General features: G+C 42.7%; 1 protein-coding gene across 4 annotated transcripts in view; it reads left to right on the top strand.

The window, feature by feature from the left end:
- The first annotated feature begins 37 nt into the window (after positions 1 to 37).
- CDAN1 (codanin 1) overlaps positions 38 to 24,474 on the top strand; it is a 32,747-nt gene continuing 8,310 nt past the window's right edge. For 2 of the 4 annotated variants that reach the window (XM_026061617.1, XM_026061614.1), the window contains exons 1-22: positions 38 to 154; positions 2,548 to 3,257; positions 4,923 to 5,147; positions 7,601 to 7,794; positions 8,249 to 8,365; positions 9,097 to 9,175; positions 9,650 to 9,794; positions 10,845 to 10,954; positions 11,611 to 11,700; positions 12,794 to 12,869; positions 13,830 to 14,038; positions 14,814 to 14,928; positions 15,807 to 15,950; positions 16,614 to 16,780; positions 17,417 to 17,498; positions 18,172 to 18,261; positions 19,339 to 19,393; positions 20,365 to 20,498; positions 21,278 to 21,381; positions 22,958 to 23,107; positions 23,554 to 23,617; positions 24,103 to 24,181. In XM_026061617.1, the coding sequence (XP_025917402.1) occupies positions 59 to 154; positions 2,548 to 3,257; positions 4,923 to 5,147; positions 7,601 to 7,794; positions 8,249 to 8,365; positions 9,097 to 9,175; positions 9,650 to 9,794; positions 10,845 to 10,954; positions 11,611 to 11,700; positions 12,794 to 12,869; positions 13,830 to 14,038; positions 14,814 to 14,928; positions 15,807 to 15,950; positions 16,614 to 16,780; positions 17,417 to 17,498; positions 18,172 to 18,261; positions 19,339 to 19,393; positions 20,365 to 20,498; positions 21,278 to 21,381; positions 22,958 to 23,107; positions 23,554 to 23,617; positions 24,103 to 24,181 (3,235 nt within the window). In that variant the 5' untranslated portion in view covers positions 38 to 58. The remainder of the gene's footprint in view (positions 155 to 2,547; positions 3,258 to 4,922; positions 5,148 to 7,600; positions 7,795 to 8,248; positions 8,366 to 9,096; positions 9,176 to 9,649; positions 9,795 to 10,844; positions 10,955 to 11,610; positions 11,701 to 12,793; positions 12,870 to 13,829; positions 14,039 to 14,813; positions 14,929 to 15,806; positions 15,951 to 16,613; positions 16,781 to 17,416; positions 17,499 to 18,171; positions 18,262 to 19,338; positions 19,394 to 20,364; positions 20,499 to 21,277; positions 21,382 to 22,957; positions 23,108 to 23,553; positions 23,618 to 24,102; positions 24,182 to 24,474) is intronic. The other 2 variants (XM_026061616.1, XM_026061615.1) reach the window with 2 other exon arrangements.

Here is a 24,474-nt window from a genome sequence, read left to right as displayed (position 1 = left end):
CCGCCCGCGAGCTCCCGCCGCCGGCTCGTGCGCCTGCTCGGCGGCGGCGGGGTCGGGAATGGCGGCCGTTTTGGAGCTGCTGCTGCGGGAGGAGGTGGCGGCCAGCGCCGTGGTGCGGTGGCTCCGGCAGGGCTCCGGCCCCCGCGCGGCTGAGGTAACGCGCGGCCACCGAGCTCGGCCGAGCAGGCCGGCGGCTGCCCCCCGCCCCCGGCCGCGGCGGGCGGGCTCTGCCCGGGGCCGCGCTGTGCGGCGCCGCCTCCGGCAGCGCGCGGGGCTAGGCCCGGGGGGGGCGGCGGGCGGCCTGTCTCCTCTGAGCCCCCCGGCGGGGAGGGAAGGGCAGCGGAGCCGGTGTGTTGAGGGAGCGCAGTGACACTGGGGGGTGACAAACCTCGCAGCGCCGAGGGAGAAAGTGGCGTCGAGGGAGCTGCGAAGCTGTCAGAAACTCTGCTCTAGCAGCCGGCAGCGCAGCCTGGCGCAGGTGTCCTGGGATCGGAGACCGTGCCTCGTTCTCTGCCCTTCTCGTGGGCTTGTGGAGTGACCCTGAAGCGATATGACAGTGTTTCCCAACGTGTTGCTCTTCCCGCTTCTCTGCTGAAAAGGATCTTCCAGGGCCGGGAGCTGTTTTTTATGGGGTTTGAGTATACTGAGCTTTGCAGCTATGCCATGGCTGGAGCACTTGGGTTTGTGTGGTAGTAAAAGCATTCATAATCACAGACTGACTGTGAGTGTTTATGTTTCAAGGATGACAACCAGACATGAGATTTGTATTTAAAGCATTTTCTGCCTGAGCACCTCAGAACATCTTACCCAGTATTAATTAAAATCAAAACTTGCTGCTGATTAAGCTGTCACCCATATGAGCTAGTCAAGTATTGCTATCTTTCTAAACTTCTTAGGAAAGAAGGGACCGATGTTTTATGTTCAGTATCTTTCAAACTGTGAACCAGGAGTGGCCTGTGGAGGTTATGAACTTTGAGAGCTGGCAGTTCAGTTTCTGCCGCATAGGTGAGGGATGTGCAGGCTCTAATTACTAACTGAAGAGTTTACACTTGCAAAATAGGGAGCTCCCAGCGTTGCTGGGAGCAGCTCAGTTGCTTTGGAGGAAGAAAGCAAGCAGAATGCTTGCGGCTGGTACCTGCTAACAGATTGTCCTGCGGTGGATAAACTGAACACGATTGGCTTTCACAGAGGAGGATGAACAAAAGCAGGTCCTGCTTCAAAAGAGTTTGAGAAACAGTGTGACCCTGTGCATAACGCAGACTGTAATTTTATTCTTTTGCCTCTGTGTTAAGCCCAAGTAGGCATCCAAAGAAATAGCAGAATATGTCTTGCTCTAGCTTTCCTGACAGTTTTGGTCTGGAGCTGATCTTCGAACTCCTGATAGAGTTTGTATTCTGATCCTCTTATTTTTCACAAAATGTAAGAGTGAGTCTTGGCTGCTTCGTTTGTTATCCAGGCTGTGTCAGAGCTTTGTACTTCACTAGGAAGCTGAATTGGTTTCACATTTTCAAATACTGTAGTTGTTTCAGCATCGGTGCCTTGAGGATTGCAGGAGCGAAGCAAATCATGACCGTGGCTTCACTGCCTGCTTTCATGCAAACAGTTCTTTCAGAAAAATCATTTGCTCTCTTTACCTTTTATATAGTGGAGATGAGATTATAAATGAAACAGGAACATGTGTGCAATGATTTTAGTATTAATAAGCAATAAATTGCTGCCTGTGAGAGCTTCTTCTGTTACTGTTGTGAATGTTGCTGAATCCTGTTGAGAGGAAATGGAAGTGTGGTGCAGTATTAAGAACAGAAGAAACTTTACCGAGTGTACAAAGTCATGAACTGTGCTTATAACATGAAGTCTTTTTAATTTTGTCTAGAAATTATACCCTTGTGAGATAGCAACTGTGTTTAGGTTTTTGAATGTGTTGATTCCGTTTTTTGTTTAGGTTTCTGGAATATAAACTTCATGTACCTTAAAGCTGCACAGTCTCTGTTCAGACCTCTGTGATTTGCAAGGGAGCAGAATTAATCAGTTGAAATGGAATAGCAGTTTTGCTCTTGTGTTTGGTGCTACAAGACTCAAAGCGCTTAAACACTTGTTATAGCACCCCTCTGTGGAAGCAGGTGGTATTATTGGGAACAGAGAAGTTGCAGGTTTTTGTGGATTTTTATATTAGCATTAGCTGCATCGTGCTATTGATGTCTTGCTTTGAAAGATTGGACTTAGAGGTGCCAGTTGCTTCAAGTTCTTTTTGGCTCTATCCTCAGTAAATAATACTGAGTTTTCTGTGGAACAGTTCTGCTGCTTCCTGGTCAGAGACCAAAATGAAGGACTCCATCTGAATACCTGTGCCAAAACGATTTGTTTGAAGGCTGGCTTTAAGATATGTGACCAGCGCTAAGGTCACCTGAATTTCAGTGACCTGCTTTGACTAATCATATTGCTCTTTAATGTGTGTTGCAATCCCATAGTTACTACTAGATGAGTCTAGGCATGTGGAAAGAATCAGGTAGCATCTTTTCATTAACACTTTGTCCTTTTTCCTTATAGGAGAACCACATCCATGAGAAGCTGGTATCTCTTAGCTTGCTTCAGAAAGACTTTGTGCCTTTTCTGCTGAACTTTTTAAGGGAGCAGACCAGCCAGATCCTGACTAATGGACCCTCTACTCCTGCTAAAACCCCTAATTCCAAAGCCCATGGAAACCAAAGGACAGGATCAGAAAGGAGGGCAGGTCATGCAACAGGATCAAACAACAGCCGGGTGCAGCTCTTTTCTGAAAGGACTTCGGTGACCTCCTGCACCACAGATACCAGCTTTTCTCCTGCTGCTGCATCCAGTGGCTCCTCTTCCTTTTCTGGGTCAAACCTATCTAGCCCTTGCAGTGACTTCCCTAGCATGGTCTCCACTAGCAGCCCAAGCTTTGGGTACAGTCCTGTGCTTAACCACAGTGAGAAGCGCTCATCGCAGAAGGCCAGCTTGGGGAGCTTCCTTACACCCATGCCTGAAGCCCCGCCAGTGAGGCGAGGCAGAAGGAAAGGCAACAGCTCAGTCAGTGCCTCTGGCCGGCAGGTAGTTCGGGACCTAGGACGTTCCCTGGCTGAAGACGAAGATGGAAAAAGTGAAAGTACATCATGGAGTGCAGGGAGAAGGAAGCAGAGTGAAGTACCTCTTGTTTCTGCCAGATCCCCACCCAGCCAGCTAAATCTCAACAATTTGGAGGAGTTTCCGCCCATGGGTGCTGCCTCTGGCTGGACAAAGTAAGAGCAAGTCTGCCTTGCTCTTTCATTCTGATTGTGCTGCAGGTTACTGTTCCTTGACTAGCTCATCCTGTTGTGCATGTCCAGATAAGAAGGTGCTGTAACAAACAGTACCTGGGGGCTGGTTTCTAATTCTTCTTGGCCAGAACCGTTTTGTAACAGGTTGCTGCGTAGGGGAAAATTGCTACAGCAGGTGTTTGTAGTTCATGGAGTATTCTGCTCCATGAACTCATGCAGATTCCTCTTAAGCCTCTCACTTGTGATGCTCCCTGTAGCTCACCAGGTCACAGAGTAGCTGATGGGAAGCTGAGCACAGTTTTGTCCTTGCATGTTCTAACAAGTCAGCATTATCTTGACTCTTCACATTTGTCATTCAGTACAATAGGAATTGCTAATGAAGAGCAGCCCTGAAAGGCCCTTAAGCTTTACTGATGCTACACAAAAAAGCTTTTGGATTGATGTTCTACAACATCTGGTAATGGATGTTAGTGTACAGCTTTGTTTGTGTAATGTGGTTGTGGACAAAATGGCTAGCTAGTGCCTGTATTCTCTTTGGTTCCCAGCAAGTACTTGTTTCCTAGGTGACTTTGCCTTAGCTCTGGACAGGTCTCTGTTTTGTGGTTGTCTCAGTCCTTTTCTCTTTCTCTTGGGATTTTACTCTCTAAAATCCTCATTACCAAGTATAATGCTTTCATGTTAGCTTATTTGCTCCAAGTGCCAGTTGATGCCTTAGTGTTGGTCATGACAAATTCCAGCTGAAAATTGATAGGTCTCTGGATCTGTACAGGAGTTCTGTTTCTGAAGGGCTTCTTTAGGCTGGCTGCCTAGTGTGTGACTGTCTGCATGATGCTCTAAATGATGCTTTGGCCAAGGGAGATACGATGCATTTCCGGCATAGACAGTAAGTTCTCATCAGTTGCAGTATGCCCAATTAGGAAAAAAGTGTGTGTATGTGTGTGGGGGGGGTGGCAGGGGGGTGGTGGGAAAGGTCATGCAGTAGGTGGAAGCAATACTAGAGTGATTTTGAGAACCCCATAGCAATTAATATGTAGTAACCAGCATTTCCTTGAGAAATGTAATGCTTTATGTTGCTGTGTCTCTTTTCCACAGTGCCTCTTACTGCATTACAGAGCCTGTTCCTCCAGAACCAGTCTTGGTAGCTCTGCACAAAGGATGGGTTTCCCTAAACTTAAGGGGCCGGTGCTAACTTAGGAGCCTGGACTCCTTATGATGGACAATGGCATCTTGTTTTTTTTTTTTCCATGGTTGTGTTAGAAATTGCGACTGAATTGGTCTGTTGCTAAAACAAGGCACATCTTGGCCTCCCAAACTAGAAATGTTTTTAAACAAGGCAATTTAGAAGAGTTGAGTGGTACTGTGTTGTCTGTTCTGTGCCTTAGTAACTGATGATTGTGTTCATTGCAAAGGGCAATAGGCTGTTTTTCACAGTCCGTAGTTCTGTGGGTACTTGCTTTTTATTCAGTGACTAGGATAAAGTCAGCAACTATAGGCACAGCTTAGGAATTCACTGTCACGACTCCTTACTTGCTTATCCATTTTACTTTAGCATTAGGTTCTTCAGGAAGAGTTGCATGCACATTTCTCCTGTGAGCTATGTTTTTTTTATTTTTTTTTAAAATTTCAATGGACTTCATTCTTTTCCAGCAAAAGCAAACCATCAAGGCGAATCAACCCAACTCCTGTAAGTGCCGAGCGCCCCCTCTCGAAACCAAAGATGTGCTTCACTTCTACACCTGTCAGCCAGTCTCCAGCTGCTCGATTTCCATCTGGGACAAGCCTTGAAGCCTTTACTGCCATCCAGGAAGGAAATCTTACTTCTGTGGTAGGGAGCAACCTTCAAGAGGAGAGGGAGATGCTGAAGAAAGAAAGGTACAATCTGAGAGGGTGGTGATAGACTTGATTCTATTTCTCTTGTTTTAAGATGGTACTGGTATGAGAGTGGGAATGACCAGAAGATTATCCAAAATGGATATTGTAACCTTAAACTATAATTGGCCTAAAACCAAGTATGAGTCTGTTATCAGACTAGGATACTAGTGCATTTAGCTTACACTTCTAATTTTAAAGATGTGCTGACTCTGCAACAATGACTGTGACTTTTTCATGAAGAATTTAGTCAGTCCTCACTGCTTTTATAAGATGGCCTTTTCTTGGGCTAGGACATGTGGCTGTTTCCTGAACAGCTTTCCTTAGACTTGCACAGGTGAAATGAGTGGGTTTGTGCTAGTGTAATTAGGCTGTTTTTGAAGATTTCACCTGTGATGGAGAGCATAGTTTGCTTCAGCTATCTATCTAAAATTTTGTGTATTGGGAGATGAGGTGAATTCTAATTTTGTCTTTGCCGTTCAGCTACTGTGTGACTTTCGTCCTTTGTCTGTAAAATGATATCACTGTTACTCTGTGAGGATTGATACTTTGGGGGGGAGGGAAGCAAAGTACAATAATAGAGAAACTAATATTTAAAATTGCTGACAGAACTATCAGTGTTCTTTATAGATTTTTTTTTTTTCTTGGGGGAACTCCGCAGGACATGTGAGAACTGAGCTAGTAAGGGAGAAATCCCTTCTTGGTGTAGTCATCCTAAGACTGCAGCTACCTGCAGTGGATTTCTGTTAAGCCTTGTTTCACCAAGCTTGCCATTTTTGATCAATTCAGTTGAAACAACTGTCATACGAGAATCCTTAAAATAAGAGGCCTTTCTCAGGCATTAAAATTTTTTTTTTATGTTACTGTGTGATCAGACTTTGTGATCTTATTCAAGTCAGTTCTAGGAAGAGTCAGGTATTTGTTCATGGGTGAAATTCTTTTCCTGCTTAGCCTTTCAGTCCACTTCAGTGGGACCAGAATTGGGTCCATAATGCTGAAACAGACCCACTAGGTTCTTCTGAGCTGCTGTTTGCACTTTCCTTAAATTCTGGATCTGTAGCAGAACTGCTCAGGGTTTGAACCTGGCTCTGTGCACTTCAGTGAAGCGCATATTCCCATCTGAATTATATCTGAAATGTTCCACTAATCCATATAAACTAAAGTAGGCCAAATGGCATTGTGTGGGCTTGATCTGGCCCATCATAACTGACTTGAAAGGGGCAGTGCTTGGAGCTGGGAGCTGCTGTTGTGTCCTCAGCAGTGGTGGGGATGGGCGGTGCAAAACCAACGCAGCCGCCAGCCCATCTGGGTCATTTTGAGCAATGGCAAGGGTGCAATTCATGCTGAGTTAAATGTCTGTACTAAGGCAGAAGTGAAGCAGAGTCCGACTACTTTGTCAGAATCTGACCTTAGTGGGTTTAGGAAGTGCCAAATAGCAAATAATTTGGTTCAGTTATGTCAGTAAGGTGCTTATGTTCAAGGCAAGGTAGATGAAAGATGTTAGTAAATAGCCCTTCTACTCACATGTTGAGTCTGTTTCTTTCTTGATCGCAGTAGTTCCACGTTAGGTCAACAGAAAAAGTTCTTTGCCTCAGTTAACAAACAAACAAACAAAAAAATGCCTTCCAGTCTTACCCACAGCTTTTAAAGTGACTTTTAAAGATTTTGCTTTTGAGACATGTGGCAAGAGGTGGCTGCAATGTTTGAAGTGTGGCTGTTCTGTTGAGATTTTTAATGATTGTTTAATACTTCTGTTATTGGCTTCCATCCTGCTTCTCACTTGTGTTACGTATGCCACTCTGCTGCTGCATTTTGGGTGGCCTCTGTAGGTATATTTTCAATAATACCTATGTCTTTAACTGAGTGACTGTTGTTGATTTAGAATCTAGCAATTAAATAAAAGTAGTTTGTTCCTGTTGTTGTTTGGTTGGATTTCATCAGCCTTTGCTTTGCCTTTCCACTTAGCAGTATTGGATCTTCTGCAGGCATTATTAATGTAAATATATCTTGAGGTCTTGCCGTGAACTTTGTTTTCATAGATTTTGCAAAATGTTTATCTATCAAAATTGCATAGGAATTGTATGTGCAAAAAAAAGTCTTAGGACCTGTTCTCTAACGGATTCAATGTCCTTAGCAAATGTCAGTTTAGATGAGAAAAAGCTATCATATAAGTTAGATAATTTGGCCAAAGCACCACATTGTGTCAGCAGAGTTGGAATTTGAACCTAGTTCTTTGACTCTTTTGACTGTTAGCCCCAAGACCCTTTCTCATTAAGGAAAAGATAGGTTAAATTAGTATCATACCCAGTAAAAGCAGTCTTAGACAGTATACATGACATGGTTAGATATTGCAGGAATTTCTTCACACTGTACTGCGTAAGAAAGACCTCTTCTTGGCATGTGACTGCAGTTTGTCATCATCAGTCACATGGTATATCACTGATCTTGAATTTCAGATGCAAGCTGCTGCACCAGGCGTCTTCTCCTGCAGGGCTCTCTCTTGATCCTGGTACTCCTATGAAACCTAGCTATGCTCGCAGTGCTAGCCTCCCTGCTGAAAGCCACCTGGTGACCTGTGCAGATCCTGCTAAGGTTTCCTGCAAGAAACAGTTGGAGTGTCTGGCGCAGCTCTATTCATCTTGTATAGCAGGTGAAGACCCAGAAGATGTGAGACTGACCTTTCTGTGAGCTTTGAACTTGCATGCCCCTTGGGATGGGGGGAGGTAGATGGGAAGTGAAAGTTGTGGGTTAGTTTCAGTGTACAAACAAGTAGCATCTCAGCAAATAAACCAAGTCAAGAGGGTTACTGAAATAATTGGGTCCTAGGCAAAAAGTCTACGGAAGCAGATGAACCTGACATGGTAGTCAGAGTTGCAGGAGGCTGAAGTTATACATTCCTATTCAAAGAAGTAAATTTGAGGAACCAGACTCTTCCCTAACATGTCCATCCTGTAATTCCCATATTGACTCCCTCTGCAGCTGTATGTGGGAGGGATTTTTCTGCTGACCCTGGCATAGAGCAGTTGTCTGTCTTTTTACCTTCATTTATTAAAGCAGGTCAATGCTGAATATCTACATTTAGTATCTCATTTTCTCTCTTCCAGAAAACCTGGTACCAAATATTTTTTTGGAGCTCTTTTTTGTTCTGCAGCTGTTAACGTCTAAAGGCACTTCTGCAGAAGATGGGGAGAGTGACCTTGAAGTCAATGAAGGAAGTGAAGGTCAGCAATAGTATTGAATGGAAAGAATGTTACTTCCATGGAATGGTATTGTGATATAGAAGAGTAGTTGCCTTTAGCTTAGACAGTCAGTCTTACATTCCATAAAAGTGCCTCATTACCTCTGTGGGCCTGATCTGAGATGTTAACCAAAATCATGCATCTATGGGAATTGCTTCTGCAACATGAGTTTAAAGCAGGGTTGCTAGGTACTATATGAATCTAGCTTTCTGCAATTGTGCAAAATTTGCTGTGGTTATTTGCTAAAACAAACTTTCAAAGAGGAGGAGGGATATGTTGGATCCTTTATTCCTTGCAAATCAAAAGTGCTGTTGACCTGTGATTTTTTTTTTTTCTTTAATTTAAGGTTGGACCATAGATTTGGGCATGCAGGACCCATCCATTTAGATGCATAATTGTTGCATTTGTTTTCTGGTAAATTCAGGCATAAACTTGATGCCACTGTTGGCCAAAAGGTTGAGAAGCAATCTCTTCTTTCCCATACAGCATTAAACAATTTAGTTGCCTTCAGAATAGGGAAGATGGGGATGAGGGGATTTTTCCATTCGGGTTCCAGGGAATCAGAACAGCTAGAAATTGAATGCTGGTCTGGAAAACCATTTAACTCTTTGGATATGACAGTTCCTACTTTCCTCAAGAGCTAACTGTTGGTTATTTAGTTTATAAATGGTGATAGATGCTGTTGTCTAATGTTTCTTTTTTTTCCTCCTTAGATGCATCAAGGAAACAGCATTTCCGAAATGTGCACAACTGTGTTTATTTTGCTGTTCAAGTCTTGGATTATCAGTATGAGTGAGTTGACTTTTCTTCCTTCTGTCTGCATCTGCAGGTGTGTGTGAGATGAAACAAGTGTGCTTGGATTTTAGAGCTTTACCACTTACAGGCCTGGAGTGTTTAATTTTCCTGTAAAACACACAACATGTCCTGAAATTGAATATTTAGGAGTTTTCCTTGCACTGATCTGTCTCCTAAGCTTCAGTGTTACTGGGCAAAAATGGAAAAATTATGAAATGAGAACAATAAAAAAAGTAGTTGTAATTTAGTGCAATAGGTATGTTAGATACAGACAGAATGGGGGAAGATGGCAATAGACTTGATTCTTTGTATGGCTCGAGTGCAGGTGATGTTTACAGTGGGCCCTCCAGATGCCAGCAGGATTTGATTTGGGTGCCTGGGGCTTAGCATTCTTCACTTGGTACCTTCATAAAAATGAGCATAAACATCTCTTCAGGTCTGATCATAGTATTGTTTTGTGTCTGTCTGTGGGTTTTATGGATGTTGTTTTGGCAGAATTATTTCCCATTTAGAAAAGGGGACGCTGAAGCTCTTGGCTGAAAATGAACGGATTGCATCTTTTTCTCCCACCTTGCACGAGAAGCTCAGGCAGGCTTATGAAAGCAGCACAGCCAAGGTAAAAATTAGCAGATCTCAGTTAATGGTGTCTCATACCTTTTCGTTGTTGCTCTTTTATTTATGATGGCTTTAGTGTTAAATCTCATTCCTTCTATTGTGTGTGTCTTGTCCTGTTTTCTTTGGGAAGGGTCTAAAAGCTACTTTTTTTCTTGTCAGTGGGCCAGTGAATTGCTCGGGCCAATGACTGTAGCTGTAAATCACTGCTGACTAGCCTTACTTTGTGCTCCAGGCCCTGATCTCAACCAGGGCTTGATGACAGAACTCCCAGTGACTTTGACGGGACCAAGTTTGGCTTATGAAACTCTCCTCTGATAAACATGGGTCCCAGAATGGTGGGTTGGATGCAATATCAGAATGTAGTTTGGAAGAGGTAATTTTGTTTCATAGCTACAAACTCCTTTTAGGCAAATGAAACTTCAGAGGAGACAATGCAGCCTATGAAAATTGGTTTCCTGGTCTAATCATCTGAGTTAGGGAACTGAAGCTGAATGGTAGGAATGCCTGCTTTATTCTGTATTTCATTTCCTCCATCTTTTAAAAATGGGGATTGCTATTGGCAAAGAAAGTGTGGTGTTCTGAGGCTAAGGCATGTGAATAGCTGAGTTGTGGTAAAGGTTTTTTGTTAACTGAAGCCGTATGCTTTTCAAGTAGGAGAAACAAGAATAATACAGTAATTGCCGGCCACTATCCTGTGTTCTCAGAAGAATCTCGCACTCAAGATTTGCTTTGACTGATGGCAGATGGTTCTTTCTCGTTTCTGTATCAATGCTAGTTGCAATCTGGTCTGGAGAGATTTCTTAGAGAGACAAGGTGCTCCCATCCATCAGATTGAGCGATTCTGCTTCTGTAGTGTAATGTACATTATGCAACTGTTGGTGTTTGCGGTTTCCCAGTTGCTAACTGCTGGTTACTGTCTGAACAACTCAACTGGTGATACCTGGCTTCCTGATCACTCTTCCCTATTTTTGCTAGGTATCCGATTGCTGTGTAAATTAGAGCCATTAGAGATTAGACTTTAGTCTAATGGCTGCTTTTATATTTTCAACAGGTGTCTCTCCTGCTGCCATGCTCTGTACAATCTGTTTCTTTTCAGCCAGAAACTGACAATCGCTCTAACTTTCCCAGTGACAGAGCATTTCATATATTTAAGAAACAAAGGTAAGTTATTTCTAGTACTACCCTATGGCTCACAAAGTACAGTCTTTCTGTAGTTGTGAACAAAGGACATTAAGAATGTCTGTATGCTGCATGCTGTAGAAAAATCTGGACATTTTCACTCTTAAAAACCTTGGTCTTTGTTCATATTGACTGCAGGAGCTAAATGCATAATGTCTTCAGACATTAATTCTTCAGGAGTTGTTGAGGCTGCTGGTAAATACCAGTACAGTGCGTAACCTTAGTGGGTTGCTTCTGCAAATAGAGCTGGTACTCTTTGTATTCTTCCGTTCCACCTCCCTCAACACTTACAGCAGCAGGGTGAGGGGAGCATGGCAAATTGTCTTGGTCCTTTTTTCTCTCCTCTTAGATGAAATGTGGCTTATTCTTTTCTGCTTCTCAGTCTTCAGTGTATGGTAACGAGTGTTTTGGTCATTCTGTCTGAGCTTAAGCACTTGCTGCCAGAGACATGGAAAATTGAAACTCGCTGAAATACTACTAATATTAGTGAGTTTTGCAAGGTATCTGAATGCTTAGAGGCTTGAGTTATTTAATCTGGAGTAGGTTCTCACTGGGGAACTTATGAGTGATTGAGTATTCAGTTGCTGTTCGAATTCTGAAGACCGGGAATTCATACCCTTGAATATCTTGATTCACAGGGATATCTTTTATGAATTACTGCGTGAATGGGAGGATAATCATGAAAAAACTGGCTGGGACTTTGAAAGAGTTTTAGGCAACAAAATCAGGTAAGAGTCTAGTGCAGCTTCAGCTAGAGCTGAACTATAGTTTTTGCAGTGCTCTTTAACATAGCTGAACTGCTGGTGCAGCGTACTAGACTCAGCATCCGAATTTCCGTGTTCTTCCTAATGACCTTTGATTTGTAGGGGAGCTGTGTTTTTGGGGGAAATGTTATCCCTGTAAACTTGCTACTATATTTAGAGGTATCAACTGTTATGTTAAACAAGGCATAGGTGGCAAGGGCCTAATTTTGTCAGTCCTGGTGTAATTCTGTCCCTGGTCATAACTGCAGAAAGAGCCACTCTCACACTGGTATGTTGTGGTCTGAGCATTGGTATTGTATGTACTTTGATGTGGCTTTCATATTTTCAATGCCCTACTGCTTTTATGTGTAGAGAAGCATATTATATGTTTAGAATCTCTTAACTCTTCTAACTAGTTCAGGGAATTCTGGTTTCTTGGCTTTGAAAACAAGCCAAGTTTGACTGTTTCTATGGAAAGCAAGTTGTGTTTATTGGTACTATCCAAATAGAGTATTTATAAACAAACTGTTCAGCTCTGAAAAGTGTTTGCCTTGTAGGCTTCTGTGTTAGTCTTAACCTCCAGCCTACTCATGTTACATGTGTGAAGGTGATTTTTCACCAGAGGACCAAAACAACCCTGAGATTTAAACCGAAAAATTTTCTTTCTCTTCAAGCATCACAAGTACTGCTACTGCTGTTTTCTTACTTGCATCTAGGTAAACTCTCAGCTCACTGATCTGTACAGGTGAGAGTGGGAGCAGAAATAGTTTATTTTCTTCCTAAATAATGGTGTGGTTGCAGTAGAGGAACAGTGTCTATTCATCTCTTCTAGAGCTATGATTGCTCTGCAGGTGTTCAGGGAGAATCCAGGGAGAATTTTTGTTTCCATGGTCAGCAGATGGGGTTCAGTGTTTGTGATACTTGATTATAAAGAAGACATTGCAGTGTCCTCCTTTGAAAGAGTTCTGGAGATCGCTTTCTTAAAAGCAGTCATTTTGTGCTTCTGGTATAATTGAGGATAAAATGCTTTTTCATACCACAGAGATTCAGTCAGCATTTTGTGATGTTTTCTTCATAGGGCCATGATGGCTCACTTATCTGCAACCTGCAATCACAGCCACTTTGCCAGGCTCTTTCAGAAACAGCTCATCCAGGTAAATGACTTGTTTTTTCATGAAGAAATTCATCAATATTGTTTTGTCCCTTCCACAGCCCAGGAAAAAAACTGTGTCTTGCAGGTTTATTTGAGATTTTCTTATTGAGACTTATTTGGGAGAGCCAAGTATTCAGGATGGGAATTTCCTTCCTTTTCCTGAAATACAAATCAGTGATAAGTCCTGTGTAAATCAGAATTAAGGCACGGTGAGCACATTATGAGCCTTAAGACTTCATTCTTCATTCTTTACTTTCACCTTCTAATATTAGAGCAGTTATAATTTTTTGAAATGTAAAGTATGTATTTTGACATGTATCAAATGCAGGGATGCCCAGTTATGTTCCCCAGCAATGTTAATGATTGTTTCTTGATTCTAGCATGAGTACAGTAGCTGCAAAGTATCTATGGTTCTTCTGGGTAACAGCACAACAAGTATTTTTTTTTTTTTTAAATACATTTTTATGGGCCAATTTCAACTCTACTGTATCTGAAAGAATAAAGAAAGAGAAAATGCTTCTGGTTGAAAAATAAATTTTCGGTGTATTCTCTCTATAAGTGGCTAGCTTATCTGTGGCTTTCCTTTTGGACAGCAAGATGGACAAAAAAAAAACAATTTAAGGGTGTTGGTCCACACACGTTGATCCAAATTCAGACTGGATATTAAAGGAATTTTCAGTATTCCAACAATTCAAGTCTTCTTGGCAATGTCCTATCTGAGGTGTATTTTCAAAGGAGGTTGTGGGAAAAAGGTGAAACGGACTCTACATCAACAGGATGAAATTAGTCATAGGTGCTGAACTTCTCCGTTTTTCATTTGTCTTTTCTTAACTCTTGGCAGTGCTTGTATCCCTCCTAAAACAAAGTCTCATGAGGAGGGGGAATGTGTGGGGTGAGAGGTGAAGTGAAACAATGCCTTCTTATGAATTTTCCGCCCCCCTATTCTTCCTGTCTCCTGAAGATGTGTAAAGGTCCTATTGGTGGTGGCACAAGCTGGGGAGACACCCCAGACCAGGACGTCCTTAATATGCTGGGTTCTGATAATCTGAGCCGGCTGAAGAGGCTGCAGGAAAGATTTGTTGTTCCTCAGAGCATCAGAGGACCTTGCCCATCCCCTTCATTCACAGGGTGTCAGCAGTTCTTCAGGGACTTCATCCTCAGCGCAGGCAGGTTAGCCACCTATGGTCACTGTTTCCTTGGCGAAGTGTTGGTGGGGGAGTAGGGAACACTAATGTGCCTCTTTCACAGTGGGGAGTTCTCTGGAGAGCTTGGGGGTGGTGGAACCTAAGCAGAGCACGGTGGGCATGCTTTCAAACTGCAAAATACCACGGTGTCCTTGGTTGCCAAGCACAGTGAACATGCTAATAGATATGTTCTGGCCGGGGGAAGAATTGGCAAGGGAGGGATGTTACATTAGGCTAGACTGTAGTAATTTTCCTTCTTTAAAACCATAGTATCTTGTCACAGGCCATCAGCATTTCCCAGTGCCAAGGAGTGCAGCGCTGTATAGCGAGAGCACTGGACTGTACAAATGTTTCTTGTGAGGTAGTGCATGAAGCCAAGGAGTGAGAGAGTGAAGCCATGTTCATGTTTTTATTTAATCAGTTTTTCATAATCCAAGAATAGATTCAAGTCTCTCACAGTTTACAGCTTCTGCTTGGACAGATCCACATTCTTATCATTATGCTGGGACATGCTGAGCAGTGGCAGTTCCAAGGAGTGAAAGACAAGAATGGAGAAGGGGGTCAGCCAGCATTAGAACCACAGAAGTCTTGTCCCTTGCTTTCTTGGCTGTCAGTGTGGTGCTTTGGAGGTTCTTGGTTAGATAAAAATCTGTGATGCTTAGTATGATTCAGTGACAAAGGCTTGAAATATTGCAGAGTGTTAGTTGAGGTTTTACTGCTGTTTCCAGCCCAGTCTGACTCATCATCATCTTTTGCTGAAGTTATCAGTTCAATCAGCACCTGGTGGATAGCCTGTGCCTGAAGATACTTGAACTAGATGGCCTTACTCTGATAGAGCATGAGCACAGTGATGGGGAAGCAGATATGGATGAACAGGTAAGCTTGCTTGCAAACACATCTGACAGAAATTTCCCTGAATGGTTCCTGTAGCTAAAGAACTGGTGATTTGGTTATAAATGGGATTTTCTTCCTTTAAGAGTACTTTATAAGTTGTTTGGAGTGTCTGCCATTGTATTTGCAGGACAAGAGCTTCTTCATTTGATTTTGTTGTAACTTGGCAATTTAAGTTGGTTTTACATGTCTGAGTCCCTTCCCAGTTACTTGTGTGCTTCAGGGTGCCTCTTGGAACTGTGTCTTAAGAGATGATGCACAACGGTTGGAAGTGATTTATTGTCAGGGAGCCTCTGTTTAGCTTACTAGTACCCTATGTCAGATCTGCTTCATCATTGAAATAACTGGGTTTAGTTGTGGCACTTGGTTGCAATAACACCTTGCTACTCTTCCGGATAGAAAGACTTCAGTAAGAATGAATTTGCAGTGGTGCCTATTCAGATGCTTGTTCACTCATCTATACCTAGCAGAGGTCTCAGAGCTTATCTGTATTAGCAAAGTAGCAGCCAAAGGTTCATGGAAACTTGCAGAGCAGTAACCATATGGAGGAGGCGTCATGAGATCAGCTCTCTACCATCTCACTGATTCCAAAGTTAATAATAGGAAGGTGTGATTGAGCAGCTGCTTGTTTTAGAAAGCTCTCAAATTAATTTCTTCTTGCTATAGGTGGAGCAGTGGATGCAGAAGCAATTTTAAATATGTATGTTTATAATATATATGCATTTTGGAAATTTAGTGTTATTAAAAGCAGTGGCAAAGCTAGGTGGTACTTCTACATGAAAGGAGTGGAAGTTTTGTGTAGGTAGTTGCTTTGCCAGTTTAGGGTAGCATTGCTCCAGCTTGTTTTCCTTTTTTCATTTCAGGACGAAAAGAAGCGTTTCACTGTGGTGCTATTAAGCCTACGACTCCTCGCCAAATTCCTGGGGTTTCTTGTTTTCTTGCCATATCGCACCGTGGAACAGCCAACTAGAGACCTGCTGGAGTCTGCAGTAGCTTTAAGAAACAGAGTAAGAAACCAAACACTTCCAAGAAATCTAGCATGAACCTTTGCTTGACAGGCAGGTTTCCTAATCCAAAAAGGGGATTGGGATTAGTGATGTCAGTTCATAGCAAGCCAGTGGTTCCTCGGATGATGTTACACTGGTCTGTGCCCCTGTTACATGTCTTGAGGATACAGACAAAGGAAAGAAAAGAGAGTTTGTATAAGATAGAAAAGAGGGAGCAGTGTGGTGATGGTGAGGTACTGTGTCTTCTGTTGTCTCTGCCAAGCTGGGGTTGTCATATCAGAATTTAGGCTTGGCTAGGCAGAACTCGTATTTATAGTGTAAAATCCAGCCACCAGAAATGGTTTTTGTTAGTTTCACACCCTGCTCCTAGCAAGGTGGCACACTGAATGCATGGAGGTTGGGGGCTAAAGCTGATTCCACTGGTACACAGTCAAGCTTATAGCCTTACAACTTTCCTTTTGAAAGTCCCAGTGGGACCTGTGGTTGCTGTTGTAGTATGGTTTCTATCTCTGTGGTGCAGAGAAAAATTTTCATTAACCAAAATGGCAACCTGTATTTGCACAGAAGATTTGTAGCAAGAAAAATCATGATATAGATAAGATTTTTCTTTAAGTATCAAAAGGTAACTTCAGGCTGCTGCTTTAAATTCTGTTGTCCATCAAGACCCAGCCAGTACTGGATGTATTGAAGCTTCTGAGACAATCTGTTCGGGACCGACATGCTATCCTCACCATTCCTTGGATTGTGGAGTTCCTTTCCCTTGTGGATCATATAGCTCCTTTTCTTGATTACTACAGGAAGGTATTTTGTCTCTTGCTGCAGATATACAGGTAAGAGCCTGGGAAAGGGCATCTGTTAAAGAACTCTTCTGTGAAGGCACGTTCATGTATTTGAGGTAGCTGACATCTGAGAATGCATGCTGGCCCTAGCTCAAGATTCTTATAAAAGGTACATCTTTTGCACTAAAGCAAATCATGAACATTTCTTGTCTTACATAAAACTGTAAAGGGAGCACATCTTAAACTCTGAGATTAACATTTAAATATTGCTTTTTGATTAATTAAACCAAATTCTTTGAGTCCCCACTCACTCATTCTACATCTGCAGCTGTGAATTTTAAACCGTGTAATGGCCTACAAAGTTTTCCATGCCTAGATAATGCTCTAGTTTTTTTTTTTTTTTTTTTTTCTTCTATATATGGGAGGAGAATTTGAAGCACACTCTAGAGGGTTACTTAACACTGGCTTTTCCAATGTAAACTTATAATAGCATGTTATTTGGATGCATACACACAAAGTGAATAGAACATGCTTTCAGCTCTGTAGCAGACAAATTGGGAATGTGTACATGGTGACAAATAGTATAATCAAAGTGAGGTTGTGTTTTTTTTTGTTTTTTTTTTTTTTCTCTTGAAATTGAGCTATTGAAATCTAACACTCTCTCCTGCTGCTCTTCTTGCATGGTAGGTTAATGGTCCTTTCTGAAGATAAGGAGATGAGTTTCCTGAACAAACTGCTGATTCTTGCAGTTCTGGGTTGGCTTTTTCAAGTGAGTCTCTCCTGTGTGCCTAAAGCTCTTCCCTGGAGAAAAACAGGGCACAAAACTCATAGAAGATAATATAAAAATGAGTTAAAATACTGCAAAATACTAATTTTTTCCACTCGTGTGGGGTTTAACAATCCTCTGTACTCTAATGGAGAATTGTTTTCCTATAGTGGAATTTTGTGTGAAATAACATTTTTCCAATTTGAATTCTAATTTTTGCTGAAACACATTCTGTCCTTATTAATCTATATCTTGTAAACAAATTGACAGCTAATTATGTTAAAACTGGAAGTTCTTGTCACAAAGGCAAAGTACTAATTGACATCCTTGAATTAATGGAGAATTTTTTTGCCTAATAAAGGGATGGTTTGTGATAAGCTTTTAAAATCCTTTTGTTCCTCAACTGGAAGGAAGGTGACTGAGTAGCGGCAACTTGTTGGAAAGGTGAAAGATGCTGTATGGGGAGGGTAAGGAATGTGGTTTATGGAAAGGTGATAAAATTAAATCTTGAATTTTATGGGGAAATGTTCTCCTTATGGCCTAGAGGATCCTCAGTGCCAGTTTTTTGTTGTTGTTTGTGGGTGGAGAGGTTGCTAAAATTTTACAACCCTCTTTATCAGAAATGCTATAAGTTATTGACCGCTGTTTGGGCTGTAACAATTGGTTTCTGTTTCAGGTTCCGTCAGTCCCTGAAGAGTTGTTCTTTACCACTGATGTCAGGAAGGAGGGATTGATGATGGATACTGTGACATCCACTCGGGCTTTGGTGAGTTAGTGCAATAGCAGCTCCTCTGAAGCTGTGCCTGAGGAGTCACAGGAGTTTAATGTCAGTGTAGCTGTGCTGAGCAGAGGAGATGAAGGCAAATGGATGGGATGCTCCGGTTAGTCCAAGTGACTAGACTGCATTGTGTCCTGGGTTGTAAACTGTATGCCTTAGAGCTCTGAGGCTTTTGGCAGGCAGAAGTCATCTCAAGTACTGCAATGGCTTGCAGAACAGGTGCAAAATTAGGCTGGAGGATCAAATGCTTTTTTTTTTATATACAGAAGCTGTTTTCCTGGTCATAGATTTCTTAGCTCTGCTTGCTAAGCAGAGATAAATTGCAGCTCTTCCTCAAAATAAATATTAGTAATGGTGAACTCAACAGAAATAGAAAAACAGGACTGTAAAAGCAAGGTTGCTGTCTTTGGAGTCAACTTCTATCCAGTTGTATGGCAAATGGTAACTGAATTGGAAGTAATTTGAGCAAGCAGAGAAGTAGGCGAGTGTTTGGGAGTTATTTGAAACATTGTATATTCCATCCATGGCAATGAACAGATAGTATTCCTGGAAAAATCAGCAGTATGTTAGCTAAGGTCTATGTGTATCCTGTTCCAATTAGAAAGTTCTGTTTTGCACCATCTCTCAGTGGCAGAGATATGGTGCAGAGATCTACTGAATCTACTTTCCACACCTGTGAAAGTGTAATGCATAGCAAATGTGCCTTATTTATTCTGTTCTATGAATAAGTTTCTCTCTCACAAGTAGCAGCTGTGGCAACAGCCCTGGTTTTCTTCTGAAACTGTTAGCTTTCAGTTGGGCTTTGGTAATCAGAAGTAAAGGTTGAGCTGTATAACTGGATGTAGAGCAGATTTCCATGCGTTACAAGGCTGCCACTGAACCCGTGGTTGCAAAGTTCATCATTTTACTGTGAAGGCATTTGATTTGGAATCCAGTTAGCTTCATTGTTTTTGTGGAAAGGCTGCTTTGAAATGTGCCTGTGACCGTGTATATGCAATTTCTGACTTTCTAAAGACTGTTTCTTTCTTGCTTTGTCCTTCAACTTTTCCTTCCTTCTCTCACCAGGACTCTGTACCCTTGGTGGATCAGCAGTTACTTTATACCTGCTGTCCCTATCTTGGTGAGTATTTTATTGATGTTTGTCCTAGCATTCTTTGGTACTGTGAGTCCTCAGATCATCTTTCTTCCCATTCCTCACAACCTTGGCTCTCAGCTGTGTACAACTAAGCCTTGATGAAAAACTGTATCATGGATCCTGCAGTTGTGAATAATAGCTGGTAAAGTTGGGGGAGGGAGACTGCACAGCCGGGATACTTGATTTACAGAGCTAGAATATGGAGGAAGGGGGAGATAGTTGTCCTTGCACTGGAAGAAGCCTAACAAGGAGTTAAGTGTACTACTTTTCCATTCTAGGTATAGGGAGAGGCGATTGTACTGTGAGGAATGCCTTAATTCTAGAGCACATTTCTGCTGTCAGGCAGAGGGGAAGAATCCTTTTGTGTGCTGATATTTTATCAGGTTGTTGTCTGACACAATATAACTACATCTTCTCATCTTTTTCTGGGATCTGACAGCTATGGGTGAAGCCCCTCTCTGTAAAGAACAGAGCGTGAGATGGTGGGACAGCCCTCTGCCTCTTGGGCGTTTGGTAGTAGGAAAGCTGTATGTTTACACAGGGATTCCTGCATCATGAAAGCTTCTGGGGGTTGAACAAGTTCTCAAGCTTTTCCCCCAGTGTTTTCTCCTGACCCTGTTGGAATTTTGAGAATTGCTGCTTATCCTGTTGTCCTTGTAGACTTTGTACAATTCCTGCTTGCCATGATAAAAAAGGATTCATAGAAACAGCTGCTCCCTGATCCTTCTGAACAAGTCCCTAAGTACCAGGGAACTTCTTGGAGCCTTGCCTGTCCTGCTCTGCCCTGCCAGTTAGGTGGGTGGGATGCCTCTCTGCTCTTCAGAAGCTTCAGCTTTCACAGAAGCTGAAAGAATCTGCTCTGGAGATGGAACTTGGCTATATGGAATTCTCTGTGAATTTGGATCGTTCTCCTGCATATGGGATTGGTGACGGCTTTTGCATGTTTCTCTTTACAGGTGAGCTGCGGAAACTACTTGCCTCTTTTGTGGCTGGCAGTGGAGCAAAGAATGGTGGCTTTGTAAGGAAAATCACTCCAACAGCTGCAGAGTCCTTGGCACCCAAACCTTCTGTCACACAAAGAAAACTTCAGGTAATGAAATTTGAGAAGGGCTGTGTGCTGGCTCCTGATGTGAGCAAAGACCAGTGTGCTTGCTTTGTGAAATGGCTTTGACCTTGTGTACATGGCTTCTCAAGTGGAAGCAGGGCAGGAGAAATTACTTGTGTGATGGTAGGACACACAGTGGCATCCTAATGTTTAGGAAAGAAAGATGTAGACCTAGACAGCAGGGAATGTTCTTTTGATAGTCAGGTATGCCTCCTCCGCATTCTGCTGGTTGAATCATGTGGCTGGAATATCATGTGGGTGCTCAGTTCCAGAGAAATTCAGTAAGCATTTTTGCAGGTCAGAACTAGCCTTTGTCTGTGTCTGTCTCTTAACATCTACTGTTGGTATACTCTGCTTTGGTTAGGCTGTAACTGTGCTTTCCACAGAAGGTTAGAACTGTGTGAGAGCCTACAGGATTGCCAGCCTATAATTAATATGATACTTTCTTTCCAAAGCAAACCCTATATGGTAGCTCACTGTGAGCAGGTGCTGTCAGAACTCTCCCGTTCTTGTCTTTACTGGTCACTGGCTTTCTTAGTTTCATAAAAGCTGATAATAAGCTCTGGATTAAATGGTTAGAAGGAAATAGGAAGCAGATACTTTACAGGCGTGCCAGATGCTACAAAAGCAGTGTGTTATGGTATAGACAAATTGTGCTCTTTAGCACAGTTCATATCCTAGTTTTGTCTGTTCCTATGATGAGGAGAGGAGGATCTGGGTGGAGTGCTCTAATCAAATTGTAGAACTTCATTTCTCTTGAACAGGCAGAGTTGGAACAGGCCTTCTTCCACAACCAGCCACCCTCCTTGCGGAGAACAGTTGAATTTGTGGCAGAGAGGGTGGGATCCAACTGTGTTAAGCACATCAAGTAAGTGCTGGTGATCTGTTCTGTGACTTAAGAAATAACTTTGCTGTACTGAGGAAGGGAAAGATCCTTTAAAATTCTGTGTATGGAGGGGAAGATTTGGGGGACGGGGAGAAAACTTCCCTTAGTGTACTATATAGCAGAACACTAAGGCTGTGTAAGGCTATGACAGTGGGGTCAAGCAACATCTGATTTTGTATCACAGAGGGGAATTTTGAGGAGGGGTGCAAAGATGAGGATTATATGGCTGTGGGAGACTTGGAATGTGAATGCAGTGGAGCATTATGAGACTTAATATCACTTTCAGAATGTTCTTGCTAATCATAGAAAAACTTGGGTCAGGGGGGACCTCTGGATGTCATCTGGTCCAGCCTCCTGCTGAAAGCAGGATCAGCTTCAAAGTTAGGTCAGGCTGCTGAGGATCTCATCCAGTTGAGTTGTGAAAGTCCCCAAAGACAGGGATTCAGCAGCCTCTTGGCACTCTGTTGCAATGCTTAATTTCCCCACTCTTTGAAAAATGTTTTTTTATATACTATCAGAATTTTCCTTGCCTGGCTTGTGCCGGTTGCCTCTCATCCTTTTGCTGTGCAGTTTCTGGAGGAGTCTTGCTCTGTAACTTTTTCTGCTCCCTCTTCCCATCCCCCCTGCCTCACTGCCCTCCCCACCCCACCTTCTCTTCTCCAGGCTAAATGAAATTGGCTCCCTAAGCCTGTCCTCATATGTCATGTGCTCCAACATCCCAGCCATCTTAGTGGCATTCTGCTGGCTTCACTCCAGTTGTCAGTGGCTTTCTTGTACTGAGGGCCCAAAACTGGACACAGTACTCCAGATGGAGCCTCACCAGTGCTGAGGGGGAGCAGTAACTTCCCTCGACCTGCTGGCTGCACTGTTGCTAATGCAGCCCAATATGAGGATGGCCGCCTTTGCACACGAACTTGTTCAACTTGTCTACTGGGAACGCCAGGTTCTTCTCTGCAGGGCTGCTACCTAGCCGGTAGACCCCAGCCTGTACTGGTGCATGGGGTTATTCCATCCCAGATGCAAAGCTTTACATTTCTTCTTACTGAACTTCTGAGGACCCTGTCAGTCCATTTCTCCAGCTTGTCAAGGTCCTTCTGAATGGCAGCCCTGCCCTCCAGCAGGGGCTTGTGCCGAGGGTTTGCTAACATCCCCTTGTCAGGCTTGTTGAAGACATCAAACAGTACTGGCCTGTGAGGAACACTGGTTGTAATGGGCTGCTGTTGACGACTTTGAACTTTTGACCACTATCCATTGAGAACGTAAGGGTATTATTGCCAGAAAAGATACTTTTAACTATATATATTAAAACTTAGTCTTTTAACTCTGAGTTTTACCACTATTATGATACCTCCATTGCTGTTTATTTCTCCTTACTGAAAAGAGCAAGGAGATCCTATAGTACTGAACACTGCATGGTTAATTCCTTTTTAGTAGAGTGGCTTGTTGCATTTGCACCTGAGAGAGAAATGGGTATCCTCCTGGAATGGGGGGAATGTCTAGTAACAGTTATTGTGCTTTTTTTCCTGTATTGATTTCAGTCTGTTGGATTTTTTTCCAGGGCAACACTGGTAGCTGAGTTGGTTCAAAGGGCTGAAGTGATGTTGCAGGATAAAATGAAAGAGGAGGATGCTAATCAAGACAAGCTGCTGGAAGAGGTGTGCGCTCATCTGTATGAGGAAGGGGCCCAGGCACTCGTCAGAGGCAGAGAGTAAGGAGGAAAAGCTATTTAAACTTGTGCCTTCCCTTCTCTTTTTATTGCGGAATCTATAAGCCTAATTCGGCTTAGCCTGTCATGATTGGGTTCTGGTAATTATAAACCCTGACCTCTGCTCTTCTTAGGGTGACTGCTGTGCCTCCAGCCAGTTAATGTCGTATTTGTAGGAAGGAATAAAGGTGCTGTGTGTCCCTCTGCATCCAGCTCCAAACTGACATCCACTGCAGTTACTGTATTTCCCCTCTTTGGAAAACTGAGTATTGCAGCTTGGTGGCTTGTAATTTGTCTTTCCTTATCTGGTTCTCTTTGTCTGACTTTTTTCACTGAAGTCTTCCAAGTGGTTTTGACTGTAAGAATATGTGAAAGTTCCTGTGATAATGAAATTCTGACTGTTGTCCAAGAGCTTTGACTAATACTGTGGCATTTTTTTTTTCTTGCAGATTTTGCAAAAAGAAAGGGCCTGAGGCAGTAAGAGTGTTGTTGCCAGACGAGACATCTGCAGCAGTATGTATTTTTATTAAAACTCATTAAAGACTTGACTTTGAGTCCAGATCATTACTGTATTTCCATTGCTGCTTCACTTATCCCTGAATAGTTTAGGACATTTTGAGGCCCTGATGTAAAGACTATTAGCTAAAGAGAAGAGTTACCACTTCCAGGCTCTGGATATTCTGGCTAAAGTGATTCTCTAGCCAATAGCAGAGTCCTAAATCTGACACTAGAGTGGCATATAAGTTACATTCATATTGCGAGGATAATGCTTCTCTTTTACCATCAACTTCTACAATAATTGATAGAGTTTGGGTGGGAAATCAAAAAGGGCGTGTCCTATTGCTCAGAATATCAGTTCCTGCAATGGTGGTGGTGCCCTGTTTAAATGGTGGTGCCCCAGATTAAACCTTTTCCTGCTAGAGTTTCTTCTGATTTTTCACTGACTAGTGATGTGGTTGGTAGTAAATCTACTATTGCTTGTTATCCTGCTCCTAAAGGTTTTGAATAGCGCAGAAGAAATTGCAATGGAACTGGCTACTGAGAAGGCCTGTGGCTGGCTTTCCGCCAACATTGCAGGTGCGTCTCTTTACCCTGCACTGGGGTTTCTAATGTGAATATAGTACTTTTATCTGAGATCAAGGCATAGAAGTTCATTCCAGTGTCATGAAGTACTTGGTCGGTCATACTCATTTTTCTTTTAGTGGGAAGCATGCAGTTGCTCTGTTCCTCCTTGTTTAGGAATAAGAGGAATGGTTTCTAGCTCCAAGAACCTTCCTTCTTCAGGGATTTTTCAGACTTGGCCCATGTAAGTGATTTTTAGTTATGGAGGCTGTTAAGATGGTGAGGATGAATGCTATGGAAGGTGTCTT

This window comes from Apteryx rowi, unplaced genomic scaffold (genome assembly GCF_003343035.1).
Source record: "Apteryx rowi isolate R43461 unplaced genomic scaffold, aptRow1 scaffold_183, whole genome shotgun sequence".
Taxonomy (NCBI): domain Eukaryota; kingdom Metazoa; phylum Chordata; class Aves; order Apterygiformes; family Apterygidae; genus Apteryx; species Apteryx rowi.
This window is presented reverse-complemented; position numbering and strand designations above follow the sequence as displayed.